Genomic DNA, 17,072 nt, shown 5'->3' on the forward strand with positions numbered 1-17,072 from the left:
GACGGCGCCCGCGCCCCCGCCTTCTCCGGTACCGGCTCCGCGGCCAAGGGCGTCAGGGGCCAGCCCGCCGGGTCCCCGCCGCGCTCTTTGTCCTGGCCACGCGCGGGCGGACGCGTGCGCCCCCCGGGTGAAGGGAGGCGCGGAGAGAGCGCGCGGGAGCGCGCGGGAACAGCTCGCGCCCGCCGGGCGCCGGCAGCGCGCGCCCCTCCGCCAGGCAAGCAGCGAGCGAGCACGCGCGCCGCCGCCGCGCCCTCCCCTCCCCCCCGCGCTCGCCTTGGAACTTGCTGACTGCGCGGCCGGGAGGAGCCGAGCCGGGCGGCGGCGGCGGCGGCGGGAGGCCACAGTGCGCGGGGGTCTCCCGCGTCCCCTACGCCTCGCCGGGAGCTCGCGCCCTCGCCCAGCCGAGCTCCCACCCCCCCTTTTTTTCCGAAGGCGCTGGGCGGCGCCACCCTCCGGCCGGAGCCCGGCACTGCACAACCCCCTCCGACTTTCAATGTTCCACACTCCCCGGCCAGAGCCTCCTCGGCTTCTTTTTTTCCCTCCCCCCCCTTCCCCCCCCCCAGCTGCCTCCATTTCCTTAAGGAAGGGTTTTTTTCTCTCTCCCTCCCCCACATCGTAGCGGCGCGCGAGCGGGCCGGGCGGGCGGCCGAGGTAAGGCGGCGGGGCCGGGGGGCCGCGTGGGGGGCGGCTGGGGCGGCGGCAGCGGTGGGGGAGGGGGCGGGGGCGGGCAGCTTTGTTCGCGCCGGGAGCCCGCGCCGCCGGTGTCCGCGAGCCGCGGCGGGGCCGGCCGGGCTGCTCGCATCACTTGGCGCCCGGCGCGGTGAGCGCTGCCCGCGGCCCCCGCGCGGCCCTCCCCACAAAGGGCCGCGGAGCTGCGTGGCCGCCGTCGCCGGCCGCGGCTCGCCTCGGCGGGAGCGGAAATTTGTTGCACTTCTTGGGGCTTTGTTTGTTTGTTTGTTTTTCCTCTGAAAATTTTTTTTTCGTTATTTTGGACAAAATGTCGGTCCGTGATGTAAAAATTGAGCGAGGAACCTTGATGGCACGGGGAGCTTTGCAGAAGGTGCAGTTTGAATTCTGCTTTTCCCAGGGTGGCAGCTCGGTCTTGGCCGGATGAATCTTCTCTGCTGGCGGTGAAAACGGCCAGAGCAGCTTGTTAGTTGATTTTTTAAAATTCGTTAAGTGTTGTATTTAAAGGTTTACGGGCTCAGAGGAGGAATCGCCACCTTAAATAAGCATATGGGCTATTAATAGGGTATGTTTTCCTCTCGGAAAGGGAATTTGGTAGCTTTGACCAATGTCACTGTGTAAATATTTAGACGTTTTTAGTGACTTTTTAACATTTTTCAGCGAGCTCTGTTATTTACAGTGTGTCATATGTTATTAATGCTCGTTGCCTAAGTTCCCTGGCAAATCTGTTTCATGCCTTCTGAGAAAGTAGACAATTGATAGATTGTCCAAGGGATGGAAAAAAATGTGAGTGGGTTTTCTAACTTGAGTTCGGTAAAGCCCTGAACGCCGCCGTTGTGAGACACATCACCTCCCCAGTAACCTTCCTGTACGATGAGATGTGTGAACACTTTTGAAGCGTTTTCATTAAAATATGATTTCAGGTGAAGATTAAGAGAAGAAAATGCTGTTGGCTTATTTCTTAGACTTACATTTCCTTTTTTTCCCCCTTTTCTCTTTAAAAGTTTTCCAAGAAATAACTTCACCAAGATGTCCAGTGATCGGCAAAGGTCCGACGATGAGAGCCCCAGCACCAGCAGTGGTAGTTCAGATGCGGACCAGCGAGACCCAGCCGCTCCAGAGCCTGAAGAACAAGAAGAAAGAAAACCTTCTGCCACCCAGCAGAAGAAAAACACCAAACTCTCTAGCAAAACCACTGCTAAGTTATCCACTAGTGCTAAAAGGTAATGTGTAAAAAAAAGGATTAAGCACGTTGTCAGGTTGTCTTCCAAATGGCTGGACGCTTTTGTTGGTTTTATATCAGTAGCAATAGTTCGAAAACATTTCCTTTGCGCTCAGTTTTATTTGGACTTGAATGAGTTGTCATTCTTTAGGTGGCATATAATCCGCCTCCCTAGAATTAGACTTTTAAGCAAACTCGTTCTATACTTTGGTGACTTCAGTGAGAGTGTCCTTGAGCAGAGATTGGACTAACATCTGACAGATTGTTTAAGGAGTTGGCAAGGAAAATTTGGTGAACCCAAATTAGCTGGTACATTGAGGATGTTTCCTTTTTATGAGTCATATTCGGCTTCCTTGAAATTGACACTTAGATCAGCAGTGTCTTCATGAAGCTTAATGATCAGAAATGGTCATGTTTGCTAGAAAATTTGTAAATTCAAGGCCTTGGCTATATTTGAAAGCAGATTTTAAAATTGTGCTCCAAATCTGCTTTCAGTTTTACAAACCTTACTTTAAGTCGTGTATCCCAGGTATTACTTTTGGTAATTAAGCTATGGTTATATAGCTCTGTGTCCTTGTGAGGGCAAATAAAACTGAAAAGTAGCCATTTACATTTTAGGTGGCACTTGGTGAGTGACAACTTTGTCATTTTTCCTGTTCACTCTAAAACTTGTGGATATGCTCGTCACGTTAATACTCAACAGCAGGAGAAACATATTTTGTTGGATATAAGGGAAAGATCATTTGTTTCTTGGTGATTTGTGTTATCTGTAATGGTGAAAGAAAGACTGTCAGTGGGACCACAGCAGTGGTAGTAGCAGTGGAATACCCATGATTTCTAGTAATTATACATCGAATGCTTCCATAGCGTTAACCAGTATCGACATTTTACTGATTTTTGTTGATCACAACCAAAAGAGAAAGAAAACGTAAAAATAAATAAAAAATAAAAACAAGAGCTGATCAAATGTTGGCATTCTGTAGCGATATTCTATGGATTTTCACCTCTATTACATCAATAATCAAGTATTAATAACGAGAATATTTATGAAATAACAGCAGTCTTTGAGATAACTTAAAATTCTCAATTTGTTGTTATCTTGTTGATGAACATATTAGACACATCTTAAGTTTTGAAAGCATTTTAAATTTTAAATTTGAATAAAATAAGGACTGCGTTTTTCCCTCTTACCTCAGGGATGTCATTATCTCTTCTCCCAAATTTATTAAATTTAAGTGCTGTAACTTAAGGTCAGGGAAAACAGATTCAGTTAAATAAGAATGCCAGAATCCTTTGGAAGTTTTTCACTGGTAAAAATATTTGTAAATTTCAAACTTTTTTTTTTTTTTTGACAGATAAAATATTGTCAAAATTATTAATGTACTCTTGCAGTAGCTTGTTAACTCTTACCTTGGTAAAAGTGACTTGAAGTCATTGTCAAATATTCTAGTGCTTTCCCTCCTCCCTTCTTGTCTCATTTGCATATAAGCTTGAAAAGAGAATTTCTTTGGTAAAAAGTGTTTTAAAATACATTTTATATCCTTTACTGAGTACTAGTGGGGGGCTAGTTCTCAAATCAGGTGTAAATGTCTTACTTATTTATAGTAGCAAGTGAGAAAAAAAGCTGCAAAGTTTCTGTTAAGGGATTTGGGTTATGCCTCTGAGAACAAAGAGGAAGCAGCCATGTTAGCATTACTGAAGGCGAAGCCAGCCTTGCATTTAACTGCATGGTGGTAGAGGGCAGTGTAATTCCCCGGTTATTCTGTAGACTCCCTCAAATCCTTTTTGTCTGTTCTCATTTCACTAACAGAATTCAGAAGGAGCTAGCTGAAATCACCCTTGATCCTCCTCCTAACTGCAGGTAAGAAACAAATTTTGTTTTAATTTCAAATTGTGGAAAAATAGCAAGAGATTTATGTATTGTCCTTGAATATGTGTGCTGCAGAAGAGGCTACATTTGTTTCTTTTCAGCTTTGCAAGTGGATTAAACAAAAATTGTCTTGGGTGAATTAAATTAATTTGGGAGGATAAAACCCTTTTTAGCGTGTATCATACACTTTGGACTTACGAATATGATTTTGTGCTTCTTGCTGGGATTAGTATGAATAGTGCTGATTTTTGTTCTGCTGTAATAGTTCTATACTGTGTTTATTCAGAAGTATATTGCAGAAACTTCTAAAATTTTGCTAAGCATTAAAGTTACTGCTTGTGTGCAATCTGAACTGACCTTCCAAATTTAGAAAGTGCTGAATGTGGTGTTACAAAATGTAAATGCAGTAAACAAGAGTATAGTTGTTTCTGTTTGATTTATTCAGTAACTTGCCTTAAGGACAAATTTTACGTGCTAAGCTAATGGTTTTAGTTGCTGTTTTCTAGAGAATGCCTTGCTGGAATTATTTACATTTTAATTAAATGGCCTAATTTGGAAAATTCTTAGTAATTTTAGTACTTGAAATATGTGTATAAAAAGCAGTGAATGAGTTGGAATTTGTGGGAAGAAGTCATTTCAGTGAAACTCATGTAGAATAATTTAAGATTGTTGGTCGGTATAGGTGTATTAAAAGTAACTGGTTGATAATTTTTTCCCTGAAATTTTTTTTTAAATTCCTCTTACTTAGTGCTCACTTTTTCAATAGTGACTTTATGGCTTCCAAAATTCATCAAACTTAGAAAACCAGTCTTTAGATAATTTGCATGGAGATACCTGCTCAAGAACAAGAGTGGCTGCTAGAAATAAGGAAGTGTGGTTTGATATGAAAATGTTTTCTTGTCTTACCTATATTTTTGCTACAAGTTGTGTTCACTTGTGATGATCAGACCTATTTCTGAAGTCTACTTGAGATATAATAGGATATAATCCAACTGCCTCTTATCATGTGTGTTAACTGGCTCCTCCAATAAGGTGATCTGATCCTTATTTGCTCATACTTGTAATCAGACATTTCAGTTCAAAAAGGAAACATGAATGTATACTAATTTTAAACATAGTGGTATGTCAGATCTCAAAGTAGTGCTTACGAGCTGCACTGTCCAGTAATGTAGCCACTAACCACTTGTGGTTATTGACCATTTCAGTTGTAGTCCAAAAATGAGATGTTCTGTAAGTGTAGAATACACATCAGATTTTGAAAACTTAGTATGAAGAAAAGAACTTTTGTAAAATATCTTACTGATTTTCTGAAAAATATTTATTGCATGTTGAAATAGTAATATTTTTGATATGTTGGGTTACATAAAATGTTTTAAAATTAATTTCTTTTTTTACCATTTTAATATGGTTATTAGACAATTTAAAATTACATATGTGGCTCGCATTATATTTCTGTTGAACAGCACTGCTTTAGAGAATAAATAAATCAAAGTATTTCCTTTCAGGCTTCTAAATGGTGTGTCAAATCTGTAGCCATTTAGGGAGGTCAAGTTAAATTTGCTCTGTGGAAGAATCACTTAACTTGCAGAGTGTATTCTGGTATTTCTCATTGTAAAAGACGTAAAGATCTATCAGTTCAAAGGTCTTAAATGTTTTAAAATTGCATGTTAAGGTCAAACATTTTTTAAAGGTTTTTGTTGATTTTCTGCAGATGGCACAAACTAGTGTTCTTGTGTAAATCTAACGAACCCAGTAGAGATGTGTGAGATGCCCTCAGAGCAGTAGCTTAGTGTTGCAGTTGCCGAAGAAATGTGCTCTACATGTTTAGCCCAGGAATGTTTCCACAAGGTCACTGACGATTATTTTAGAGGAAGCAGAGTCTTTCTTGGAGATAGAAAGTTTAACTTGTTATTATTTTTCTCTTTATCTACCAGATTTCCTTTCAGTCCATGAAATAATGCTTCACATTTAGTGATTAGGCTAGTGAAATAGTGAACCTTTGGGCTTGCCCGTGTGCAGTAACTTGGGATACATCATCTGTGCTTTCCCTTGTCACAACTTGTGATCACTGTCAACTATTGCAAATTACATCTTTCAGTTCTCTGCTTCTTGTTATGTATGAGTTTCTTTGTGACTGTGTGAGTGATTAAAGAAAAAAAAACGGAAAATATGAGTCTTAGTAGGAGACTGGAGAAGTTTTTTTTATTAGTTTGGAGACAGCCTTCCTTCATATGCTGGATAAGTAAAATACCCAAATAGTTTTGTGTGTTTTTCTATAAGTCTTCAGATTCTTTTGGGTGGAAGAACATCTAGCCCTTGTTCTTGAGCAGGAATTTGGAATAGTGAGTGTTTAGTGGAGGCCTTTTAGGATTTTGACAGCTAATTTAAAATTTGTATTGTATTTTTACCTTTGTGTCATACTTGTGGTGTTCTTGTAATTCACAGGTGCGTTGGTGAGAATTTTAGCTTTATGATGATCGTACGGTTTAAATTTGTTAATTTTTGTCTTAATTAAAAGTGGGACTCCATATTAATAAATTCTAGAGTATGTGAATTCATATTGCCTGAAATCTATGAAACCTAATTCTTTTGACTTTAATGTGTAGTTAATCAGAATTCCATTTTGGTTTTGAATATGATTTTTATAAGCTTATCAAAGTACGTGACACATTTAATTCTTCCTCAGGGAAGAAATGTAAAGTATGTCTGTGTACATTCAGGAAAAAGTTGAATGGAATACAAGAAAACTCAACAAAACCAAAATTACTCAGACTTGATTAAGATTTTTCTTAAATTCCTTCCTATGTTTAATTAATAAAATATTCTTTAGTTACTATACAGCTGTGTCAAATATGTATACACCCAGGGTGATCATAGGATAGACTTAATTACTGAATTAAGTGTGTGGCTTTAAACATGTTTGAATACATTTTGATAGTATTGACATTTCTTTTCCCAATAGTATAAAAGTTTGGTAAAATGTTATTTCCAAAGATTTGATGACATTTCAATTTTTAGGTATTGGAGTGCTTTAGGCCAAAGCATTCTAAACATAGGGATATGACATTTAGTGCCTTCAATTCATACTCTTTACTGTATTCCAGATTAGAGTATAAACAGCTGATACACCAGTGAGAATGAAGGGAAATTGTATGTGCTATTAAGACATTTATGTTCCATCCAAAGAGTGTCCTTGTCCTCTCAGGACTTGACAGGTGGTGGAAGTTTAGAAAGGTGCTGGATTTTGAACTTAGCCTCTAATTCTTTCTGTATCTGAGAAAGTAGAAAAATACTCTCCAAAAATATTCTTTAATATGTTCAGATTGAATCTGTGTTAAAGTAGGTATTCAGGGACATTTGTAAATAGTTTTTGAATGTGGGAAAGACCTTATTGGGAGGGAGGTGTGACGGTATCAAGTTATAGTATTAATATGCGAAACCTGAAAGTAGGTACTAAGTGCTTGCAAATTTTGCTCATTTCCTTCTTTCTAAAAAAAAAAAAAAAATTAAGGGAAGCAGTTAAGTTCTAAACCAGAAGTTGGCAAGCCCTGATTTATTTGTAAGCCTAATTGTCTAACTGGATGAGCTCTATCTCCCTTTGAGGGTTACCACCACTTTGCACCATTTCTAGGGAAGATAGAACTTCGCTGCTCAAAGGGTGGTCTTCAGACCACCATCATCTGCATCACAGATGAGATTTTAGAAATGTAGAATCTTGCCTCCCCCACTGCAGAAGTACTGAATCAGGATCTGAATTTCAACTAGATTTCCAGGTGAATTGTATGTATATTAAGGTTTGAAAAGCAGTGGTACTGGAACTGGACTGTCTGGGTTCAGATCCCTGCTCTGGCACTTAATAGCTATTTTAACTTAGATAAGGTATGGAATATTTCTGTCTTTCAGTTTCTTATCTGTATAATGAAGATTAAAATGATATCCCTCTTTATAAGTTTGTTGTGAGGATTAGATGAATTAATATGTTTAAAATTTTTTTAACGATATAAACTTGGTCAATAAAGTGGCCGTAGCATGGTTAAAGAGCTAGTTTATAGCAGTATGCCTTCACTCTTGCTGGCATTTTCTCTAGTGCATCAGCATCCGACTGTAGGAGTAATTTCATCTTAACCAGCTCCGCACCTATTTATTGAGACTATGTCAAGCAGCTGTTTTTCTGATGTTAGTAAAAGCAGTTCCTTGGAACTTGAGTAAAAAAGAAAATAAACCTAAGAACATTGGGTAAAGCTGAACAAATAGTATATCCTCTTTAAAGGAATATGCATAAGGTTAATGATACTTAATTCAGTAGAGAATGCTCTGACTGTCCAATAAATTAAAATAAAAAATTTTTAAATAATGGTGATAGTTATGTTTTCCCTTTTAAATGTTCCATTGTAGGAATTTGTAGTTTTACTGTATTGAGAATGAGATTATATCAATGTTTTTGTAAAATTTAGATCCTGAATTGATACAGTTTACTCGTTACCTAAACATAGCATTCTCTCCTTCTCTGGAGAGATTTTGGAAGCTTTCTCTAATTGGTGTATGAAGGCAGGTCATGATCAAAATAACATGTGATATCTACATAGCTTTGTTGGTTGCTTATACAATACTTGGTTTTAAACCCTCCCACACATATGGATAGATTGCTTTTTCTTTTTTACTTATACATTTGATTGTTATTGGCCAACAATATTAGCCAGTTTGTATTAGCCAGTGTGTGCTATGTGAAGGTACCCTATTTTATAAAACAAAATTGTGTCATTAATCATCTAGTCCTTTTGTTTTCAACTCTTGAAAAAAAATCCTGTAATTGCCTTTTTATAAAAATTAAATCTCAGTTGGACGCTCGATTTGTGAAACAGTTAAGTATAGAACTACTCTGACTGAAGGTGTTTTCCATCTCACTCTACTGTGGTCATCTACCAAGGAATAGTTCTTATTTTATTATAAATTAATTACATTTTGGCATCAGCATAGACCTCAAAAATCATGAGGATTTTTCTTGGTACTTGGACATTCCTGATAATTTGAAATGTTTTATTTTTCAATAAGCTAATAGTTGGTTCAGCACAGCTGTAATATCAATACATGAATCCAGTATGTTAATACTATACAGTATAATTATTTACTTGTTTGTCTACCTTCTGCAAGAGTTAGTGTTCCTTTGAAAGGAGGATTGTCTTGAACATTTTTCTGTCTTGCTTCACACAGTGCTTTTCATGTGAAGATTTATTAAGTTAGTAAATAAGCTGAATTCTGTCAGATTGACGGGAATAGAAATTACAGGCAAAACAATGAATTTGGATTGGAGAAAATCTATTAAATATCCCATATATTCTTTACTTTTTCATAATTGTAATTTTTAATGTGATTATTCAGAGGTATTTGGTTACCATTTTTATTATAAAAGGAAATTGATTCACAGTAAAGCTAATTATTTCCCTCATATATGCCAGTGTAGCAGAAGGACTCAGTTCTGTTGTGACTAAAAATTTTTTCCAAAAGAATGATGTGATTGAAAATAATATTCTTCCCCATCTAAAGGTCACATTTTCATTAGGGATCTGTTAAGTTCAGTGCAGATAATGTAATTAGAAAGTATGTGAAAACTGTGCATTTAAAAAGTTGCATGGTTACTTTGCTGCTGCATGCAAGACTCAAATTGTTTTGTACCCTTCTATACATAACCAACTGGTACCTTATTCTCTCCTTGAATAAGTTGCTGTAACAGCAGATGGGTATGTTTAGTTATAAGAAAGTCAACAAGTCATTGTTCCTGAGAGTGCCCGGCGCTCCGATTGATAACGGAGAACTTGATCTGCCATTCTGGTCTTTCCTACAAAATTAAGATTAAAAACATAGCATAAAACCACCTGTAGATCTAGAGAAATAGAAAATGTTTTTTTTCCCTTCTCATACTGCTTTTAACAGGGAAGTATATTTGGCATTTTAGAATCTAGAAGAATAAACATCTTTAAACGTTTAATATTTCTCTTGCCTCAGTTCTCAACTGGAGGCAGTTTTTGCCTTCTTATTCCCTCACCCCACCCTGGCCTAGGGGGCAATTGGCAATGCCTAGAGACTTTTCACAACTGGGGGAACAGGGGCTGCTACTGATAATTTAGTGAGTAGAGGTTAGGGATGCTGCTAAATACCTTGTAATGCCTAAGTCAGCTCCCTCCAACAAAGATTTATCTGAGCTATAAAATGTCAGTAGTGCTGAGGTTGAGAAATCCTGCTGTAGATGTTTATTCCAGTACCTTGCCTCTTTAATTTTTACATAGTTTGCTTTTTACCATTTTCCTATCTTACTAGTGATGCCTACTGAATACATTCTCCTATACCTTCCTCAGAGTTGGTGTCCCCATCTCCCACTACTCTTGTGCTGTAGTTTATCTTATGTTATCTGATACATGTCTGTTTTTTTATGTGAACCTACAGGAATGGCTACCTTGAGTACCTGCCAAATTATGGTCTATTGAGGCCAGAAATGCTTACAGCAGTATTTTTAATTAACTAGTCTCCTTCTAGTTAATTATACCCTCTCATGATTTAGCTTTAGGCTGGTTGTATCTGTGTGCTACTGGGAATATTGTAGTATCATCAAGTAGAAATACCATTGGAAAGTCATCAAAATTCAGTTGGATTCAGTACGTTGATTGAACTACAAACAGGTTAGAAAGCCATGCTCTTCATTTGATTTTTATTTTTATCATTAAGACCATACAGAGATTATTTACTTCTATTATTGTTACAAGTCCACAGTCCTTTATTTCAAACTCTTGGGGCCAGTAATGTTTCAGAATCTGGAAATTTTAAGATTTTAGAAAGGGAATGTGATATATTTGTTGTGTTTTATGTAACACTGCCAGTGGGATCTGGAGAAGCACTCCATAATCAAACACATTCATATTTCTACAGTCAAATTGTATGAATGTTCATATTAAGGGGATAAATAGACACTACAGATAGTTTTTGGTTAGTTCATGTTTGGTGTTGCTGCCAAATTATTTTTCTCCAAACTTACTTTTTTTTTAATCTTTGATTTTTAGAGCTTTTGGGATATTCCAGAATTGCGGGTAAGCAATTGTGGCTCTATAATACTTCTGTTACAATGGCAAGTGACTTCAGCTATTTTACTCATGGTGAAAGGGTGTTTAAAGTCTTGTTCAGCTTTTCTTTCTTTTACCTGTTTCCTGATAGCTGTTTTTAGTTTCTCAGTTGTTATTTTTGTACTGTTGCTTTTTTTTTGTATAATTTGCGTGCCTAACTAGAAAAAAGTTTAGACTCTTGATTTTAGAATTTTTTCTCCTTAAGGTGAAACTATAAGTATCAGTTTCTTTTTAAGTTGTTCTGTGTACATTGGATTACTTTTCTACTTTGCTATCAGAATTCTCTTTTAAGCATTCTATTCATTCTGGATATACAAAATTACACAGAAAGGAAGATATCCTTTAATACCTAAGCTCAGGACTTGCCATTTTTATGTATGCATTTTGTCTAACATTTGAGTGCAGTTAGGCTGTAAAAGGAGACGCTGAATTTTGCTAAGCTGTGTTGCGTTAACAAACAAACCTAGAAAGCTTATAACATGAACATATAAACGTTTGTCTCACTTGTATGAAGTCCTCTGTGGGTCCAGGGACTCTCCTGTTTAGCTCTTCCACGTGTCGGCTCAGATCTGTGCAGCTTACATCTTGTAGCCCTGCCATTTGGAACATGTGTCCAGGCAAGATAGCTAGAGGGTCATGTGCTGGCTAACTGTTAAGTGCTTTGGTCTGGAAGTAAGGCATGAATTAATCACATGGCCTCGACCAACTGCAAGGTGGCTGGAAAATGTTGGGGAGCATATGGATATTCAGTGAGAAATCGATTTCTCTCCCTATATTCAAAGGATATATACTTCATGAATAGGTGAGCACCCAGCCTGACACTACTGGATTCCATAGTATAGTGCCTATTAATATGCTATTTTATTTAATTCCCAAAACAATCCTTTCAAGTATCATTCTTGTTAAGATTTCAAAAGCTAATCTGAGAGTTGTCACACATGTAGTGCATATACATAACAGCTCCAGGGCAAAAATTTAGGCTTACTTTTTTCTTTTTTAATTTATTTATTTATTATTTTTGGCTGTGTTGGGTCTTCATTGCTACTCGCAGGCTTTCTCTAGTTGAGGGGAGCGGGGGCTGCTCTTCGTTGTGGTGCGCAGGCTTCTCTTGTTCAGAACGCGGGCTCTAGAGTGTGCAGGCTTCAGTAGATGCGGCGCGTGGGCTCAGTAGTTGTGGCTCATGGGCTCTAGAGCGCGGGCTTTATAGTTCTGGGGCACAGGTTTAGTTGCTCTGCAACAAGTGGGATGTGGGATCCGCGGCATGTGGGATCTTCCCGGACCAGGGCTTGAACCCATGTCCCCTGCATTGGCAGGCAGATTCTTAACCACTGCGCCACCAGGGAAGCCCTTTAGACTTACTTTTTACGTGAAGGTAAGCACTTTTGCTTTTGTACACTGCTGCTTGAGAAATCTGGTAAAAGCATTCAGAGTTGTTTAAGGGTTTGTAGGTGCATGCTTTAGTATGAGTACATCCCATTTGTTTGCTTATAGTCTCTTGAAGGATCCAAAATACTGTATGGTTTTAGAACCTGGCAAGTGAGGTCCAGATGGTGAGTTGGAGAAAGAAGAGTTGCCTTCTTTGGCTTGGGGGTGCTAGGCTCGCCTTGGGGTTTTTTTTTTTTTCTTCTTCTTCTTCTTTTTAAATCATTCAGAAGCATTTTCTTTTCAAGGAGCATTCCCCAAGTTGCCAGCTTTCTTGGCTATTCTCTTGCCTTGTAAGGAAGAAGGTCAGGGATTGAATATGATCGTAATGGAAAAGGCAAATCTTTGTTCTCTAGCTTGTAGTTCCTTGTGTAAGGCTTTTCTTTGGGCAAAGCAATGAGACTTTATTTATTTATTTTTTTTTTTGCTGTACGCGGGCCTCTCATTTTTTTTGCTGTACGCGGGCCTCTCACTGCTGTGGCCTCTCCCGCTGCGGAGCACAGGCTCCGGACACACAGGCTCCGCGGCCATGGCTCGCGGGCCCAGCCGCTCCGCGGCACGTGGGATCCTCCGGGATCGGGGCACGAACCCGCGTCCCCTGCATCGGCAGGCGGACTCTCAACCACTGCGCCACCAGGGAAGCCCTTATTGTCCAGTGTTTTTTTTTTTTTTTTTTTTTTTTTTTGCGGTATGTGGGCCTCTCATTGTTGTGGCCTCTCCCGTTGTGAAGCACAGGCTCTGGACGCGCAGGCTCAGCAGCCATGGCTCACGGGCCCAGCCGCTCCGCGGCATGTGGGATCTTCCCAGACCGGGGCACGAACCCGTGTCCCCTGCATCGGCAGGCGGACTCTCAACCACTGCGCCACCAGGGAAGCCCTAGCAATGAGACTTTAAATCTGCCTCTACTTTTTTGTCTGGGGTATTGTGAAGCGGTCTATGTTTATGAATTGCTTTGAAGTTGGAAAAAAATCTGTGGATAAGAATTTCTAGCTTTATGGAGAAAAGTCCTAATCACAGGATTTTAGGAGTATTTTAATGCTGATTTCTCAGCAACATGTGCACTTGTTATTTTTTAATACTGGTACTAGATCTGACTTTTTATAGAAATTTGGCTTTATATTAGATCCCTCTTAATTTTGTCTTGTTTTATATCGTTTCATAGTTTATTTAAACACTATTTTTCCTAAACTTGTGAATTTATACCAAAATATTTCCATATAATAGTATGGAGATTTGCTTTTTTCCTAGGAGTCTCTCTGGAAGAGGAACTGTTTCACTTAGCAAAACAGACCTAATGTTTTCCGTGTGACCTGCTAGGTTGATATAGTTCATTTCAGATTGATAAAACTAAATGAGTTTTATGAATCAAATCTGTGTCTTGCATCTTGTCTAAATGCTGTATTAAAATTAAATTCTAAAGCTTTCAGCTTTTTCTTTCTGTTGACATTTTATCAGTTTTATAAGGGTATAAAAGGAAATAGCGTAAGCTTGTTTTTAGCACCTGTTTTGGATGTGATGGTTAGTAAGATGTGATTAACCTTAAGTAATAGCAAGAGGGTCAAATTTCTAGAGTTATTAAATTTTTAAAATCCCAGCCTCCTGTTTGGTCCTTGTTGTAAATAATAATTGTTTTAATTTTATGGTTATTTGCAACAGATAAAACTTTGAAAGGAGTTGCAATATTGCCTTGTTCATTCATTGTCCAAGGTTTAGTCTGTCTGTTTTGGAGGGATTTGGACCAGTTTTGCCATTCTGAAGTTTCTTTGCTGCTTCACTGTCCCAGAGTAAATGTACTTTGTCATTCTGTTTAACTTCTAGCTTGTCTGGGGAAAAATAAAGACATCTCTAGTCTGAAATTGCTTTTGGGAGTATAGCTCCACATGTTTTGGTCTGAGTGAAAGGCCTAGGGAAACATGAATTTTGTTACCTTTTTATTTTATTTTCCTTTACTTATAAATCATCATGATGATTCTCCCTTTATATCCATGGGACTCGCTTTTCATAAACACCATTCATTCCCTTTCTGAGGGTGGTTATTTGTAGTTTGTTTTGCCATTTACAATCTTATAGGTCCTTTACAAATGGATCATTTTTTTACATTAAATTTTAGTAGGTCAAGAATCCATTTATTTAGGGTCCCCAAGAGAATCGATCTCAGAAGATTGTGGCTACACATTTTTTATGGCTTCCTACTGCTTTCTGTAGTCTTCTCAATTTAAACAGTAGCAACAACAAAATATAGAGGGCATCATAAAGCCTTGGCTTTATGGTTTTATTTTTGTTTCACACTTGTTTCTAAGGGTATTGGTAATATTTTTGGATTTGTAAATACTTGTAGTAAATCTACCTGCTATCATAAAGAGGGGAAATCTGGCATTTGAAGGGTTTAAACACAAACTTAGATGCATGTGACCTGTGTGGAATTCAGTGACCGTTTTAACTAGTGCACCTTTAGATTTTCTTTATTTTATTTACATCAGTGTCTGTTTAAAATTTTTAAAGACATTTCTGTTATGTTCTCCCAGATGCTTAATATCCCCATATCCATTAGAGGACTATGCCAAGTATTCATTTTGTTATTTTATAAGCCCAAAAATAAACATGTTGCAAATGATCGCTTTTCCCTCCTGCTGAGGTTTCTTAATTTTTTTAAAATTAACTTATTATGGAGAACTTGAAACATATACAGAAGTAAACAGACTAGTGTGATAAATACCCCTGTAGCCTTCACCCAGTTTCAGTAGTTACCAACCTTTGACCAATTTTGTTTCATCTATAACACCAAACCATTTCACCCTCCCATATTACATTGAAGCAAATTTCAGACATCATTTCATCTGCATTTTTAAAGAACAGCTATTTCAGTGTGCATTTTCAAAAGGTAAGGACTTCGTTTAATTTAACCACAATGTCATTAACACATCTAAAAATATCAAAATTCCTGAATCAGTCATTGTTCAAATTTACAAATGTCTCAGGTATGTCTACCTTCCTTCTTCACAACTAATTTGAATCAGTATCCAAATAAAGTAGAGACACTGATTGGTCGATGTTTGTTATGTATCTTCCAATCTATAAGTTCTCTCTTTTTTGTTTTTGTCTTTCTCTTTTTCATTTTTGCAATTTATTTAATGAAATAGGGCTGAGTTTCTAAGTGTGGATTTGCTTATTGCATTCTTAGTCATAGTATAATATCTTTCTTTGTGTTCAGTGTTTCCTGTAAAATTGGGAGTTAGGTCAAGTTAGGTTCATATTCAGGGTTGATAGCCCCCCACACTTTTTTTCTTTTTACAAAACTGCTTTATAGGTTTTAGTGAGCTTTTCTATCAGGAAACACATCTGATTGTCTTTTTGTGATGCTGGTAGCTATTGGAATACATCTCTTAAGAGAAATTTACCCACATCTTCCATTTGGTTACCAATTTGGTGAGTTACATAGTGAAGGCATACATAGAGTAAGTGGTTAATTCTTCCCCTTGTTTATCAGATTTATTTTTTTCTTCCTTTTCATAATAATAATAATGGTTTCCTATTATCCTTTTCAGACTCATTGTGAACTTGTATTTGTTGTGTTTCATTCCATTGCAGTACTTCAGTATATGCTGCTATAGTCCTTACAGACCTTCTTAATTTTAAATAAACTTCAACTTAAATTGCTTTGCCTTAGGAAACTTTGGATGTATAAAAGTTGCATGGACATATTTGGTGGTAAAATAATGCAAATGCATGTCATTCAACTTAACCAATGCCCTAGGTGTTATTTTAAAAACTGAATACTTACTGAAACTATTGCTTTAAACATAACATATTTTCCTGGCCACCTCTTCATTTGTCAAGGGATAATCAATGTCTTAGCATTAGAATAACCAAAATTCCTTTATTAGAACTATATGTCTGTTCTTAAGTTCTGAATTAAAATAGATTAAGGTGGAATGCAAAGACCTTTATCAGAATCAAATTATCACAAGAATTAAATTTAAAAATGAACTTTGTTGTTCATTTTTATCTAAATATACAAGGAGAATACACAAGAAAAGCGACCTTCTTTGTCTGTTTACAGTGTTTCTTACCAGTGTCCACTTTGGCATTTTGGACTGGGTTGTTCTTTGCCTTAGAGGACACTGAGCATCCTTGGACTTCGCTGACATAGTGCTAGTAGGGCCTCTCCCAGTATTGTGGCCACCAGAAACCAACTCCTTCTCCCATTTCCAGATGTCTAGGGGGGAGGAAGGGTTATCATTTCCAGTTGCAAATTACTGGTCTAGATTCCACATTATAATGATAGCAAATCATAATGCTGTAATAAAAATATTTTTGTATAACATTGCTTTAAGTAATGTATAATTTGTAATAGACTTCTTACGTAAAATCTATCATGACCAAATGTGTATGATTTTACTGCATATGAAATTGTCTTTTATGCAAAAAATATTTTCTTCCTCTAGCATTTTACTTTTTACACCTCCCCCAAACTCTGGAATCTTTCATTAAATTTAAGCTTTTTGTATGACCTTAACGTGTACATATACACACTCTCTGGCCAATATGTATCTTTGTATATTCCTTTGATCTTTTTATTGTGAGTGAATTTGATTTTATTTACAGGAAAATCTGTGCTCTTAACAGGATTTTTCTGCTAGCCCATTGCCTGAAACTGAACCTTTCCTTTTCATTTATCTCCAGTCTCTTTCCAATTATTAACCTTATCCTGTTTCTGAGAGTTTTCCTTTTTTTAGGCCCATTTAATTGTCATCTTTTC

At 37.9% G+C, this 17,072-nt stretch overlaps 1 protein-coding gene across 3 annotated transcripts in view; it reads left to right on the top strand.

Annotated features, from left to right (window-relative positions):
- The first annotated feature begins 302 nt into the window (after positions 1 to 302).
- Positions 303 to 17,072, top strand: part of UBE2E3 (ubiquitin conjugating enzyme E2 E3) — an 89,861-nt gene continuing 73,091 nt past the window's right edge. Inside the window, exons 1-4 of one of the 3 annotated variants that reach the window (XM_082631185.1) lie at positions 303 to 651; positions 1,088 to 1,152; positions 1,692 to 1,910; positions 3,720 to 3,770. In XM_082631185.1, coding sequence (XP_082487311.1) covers positions 1,717 to 1,910; positions 3,720 to 3,770 — 245 coding nt within the window. In that variant the 5' untranslated portion in view covers positions 303 to 651; positions 1,088 to 1,152; positions 1,692 to 1,716. Of the gene's footprint in view, positions 652 to 945; positions 1,061 to 1,087; positions 1,153 to 1,691; positions 1,911 to 3,719; positions 3,771 to 17,072 lie in introns of those variants that run through there. The other 2 variants (XM_082631184.1, XM_082631186.1) reach the window with 2 other exon arrangements.

The sequence above is a fragment of the Mesoplodon mirus genome, assembly GCF_964341445.2.
Source record: "Mesoplodon mirus genome assembly, chromosome: 8".
Taxonomy (NCBI): Eukaryota; Metazoa; Chordata; class Mammalia; order Artiodactyla; family Ziphiidae; genus Mesoplodon; species Mesoplodon mirus.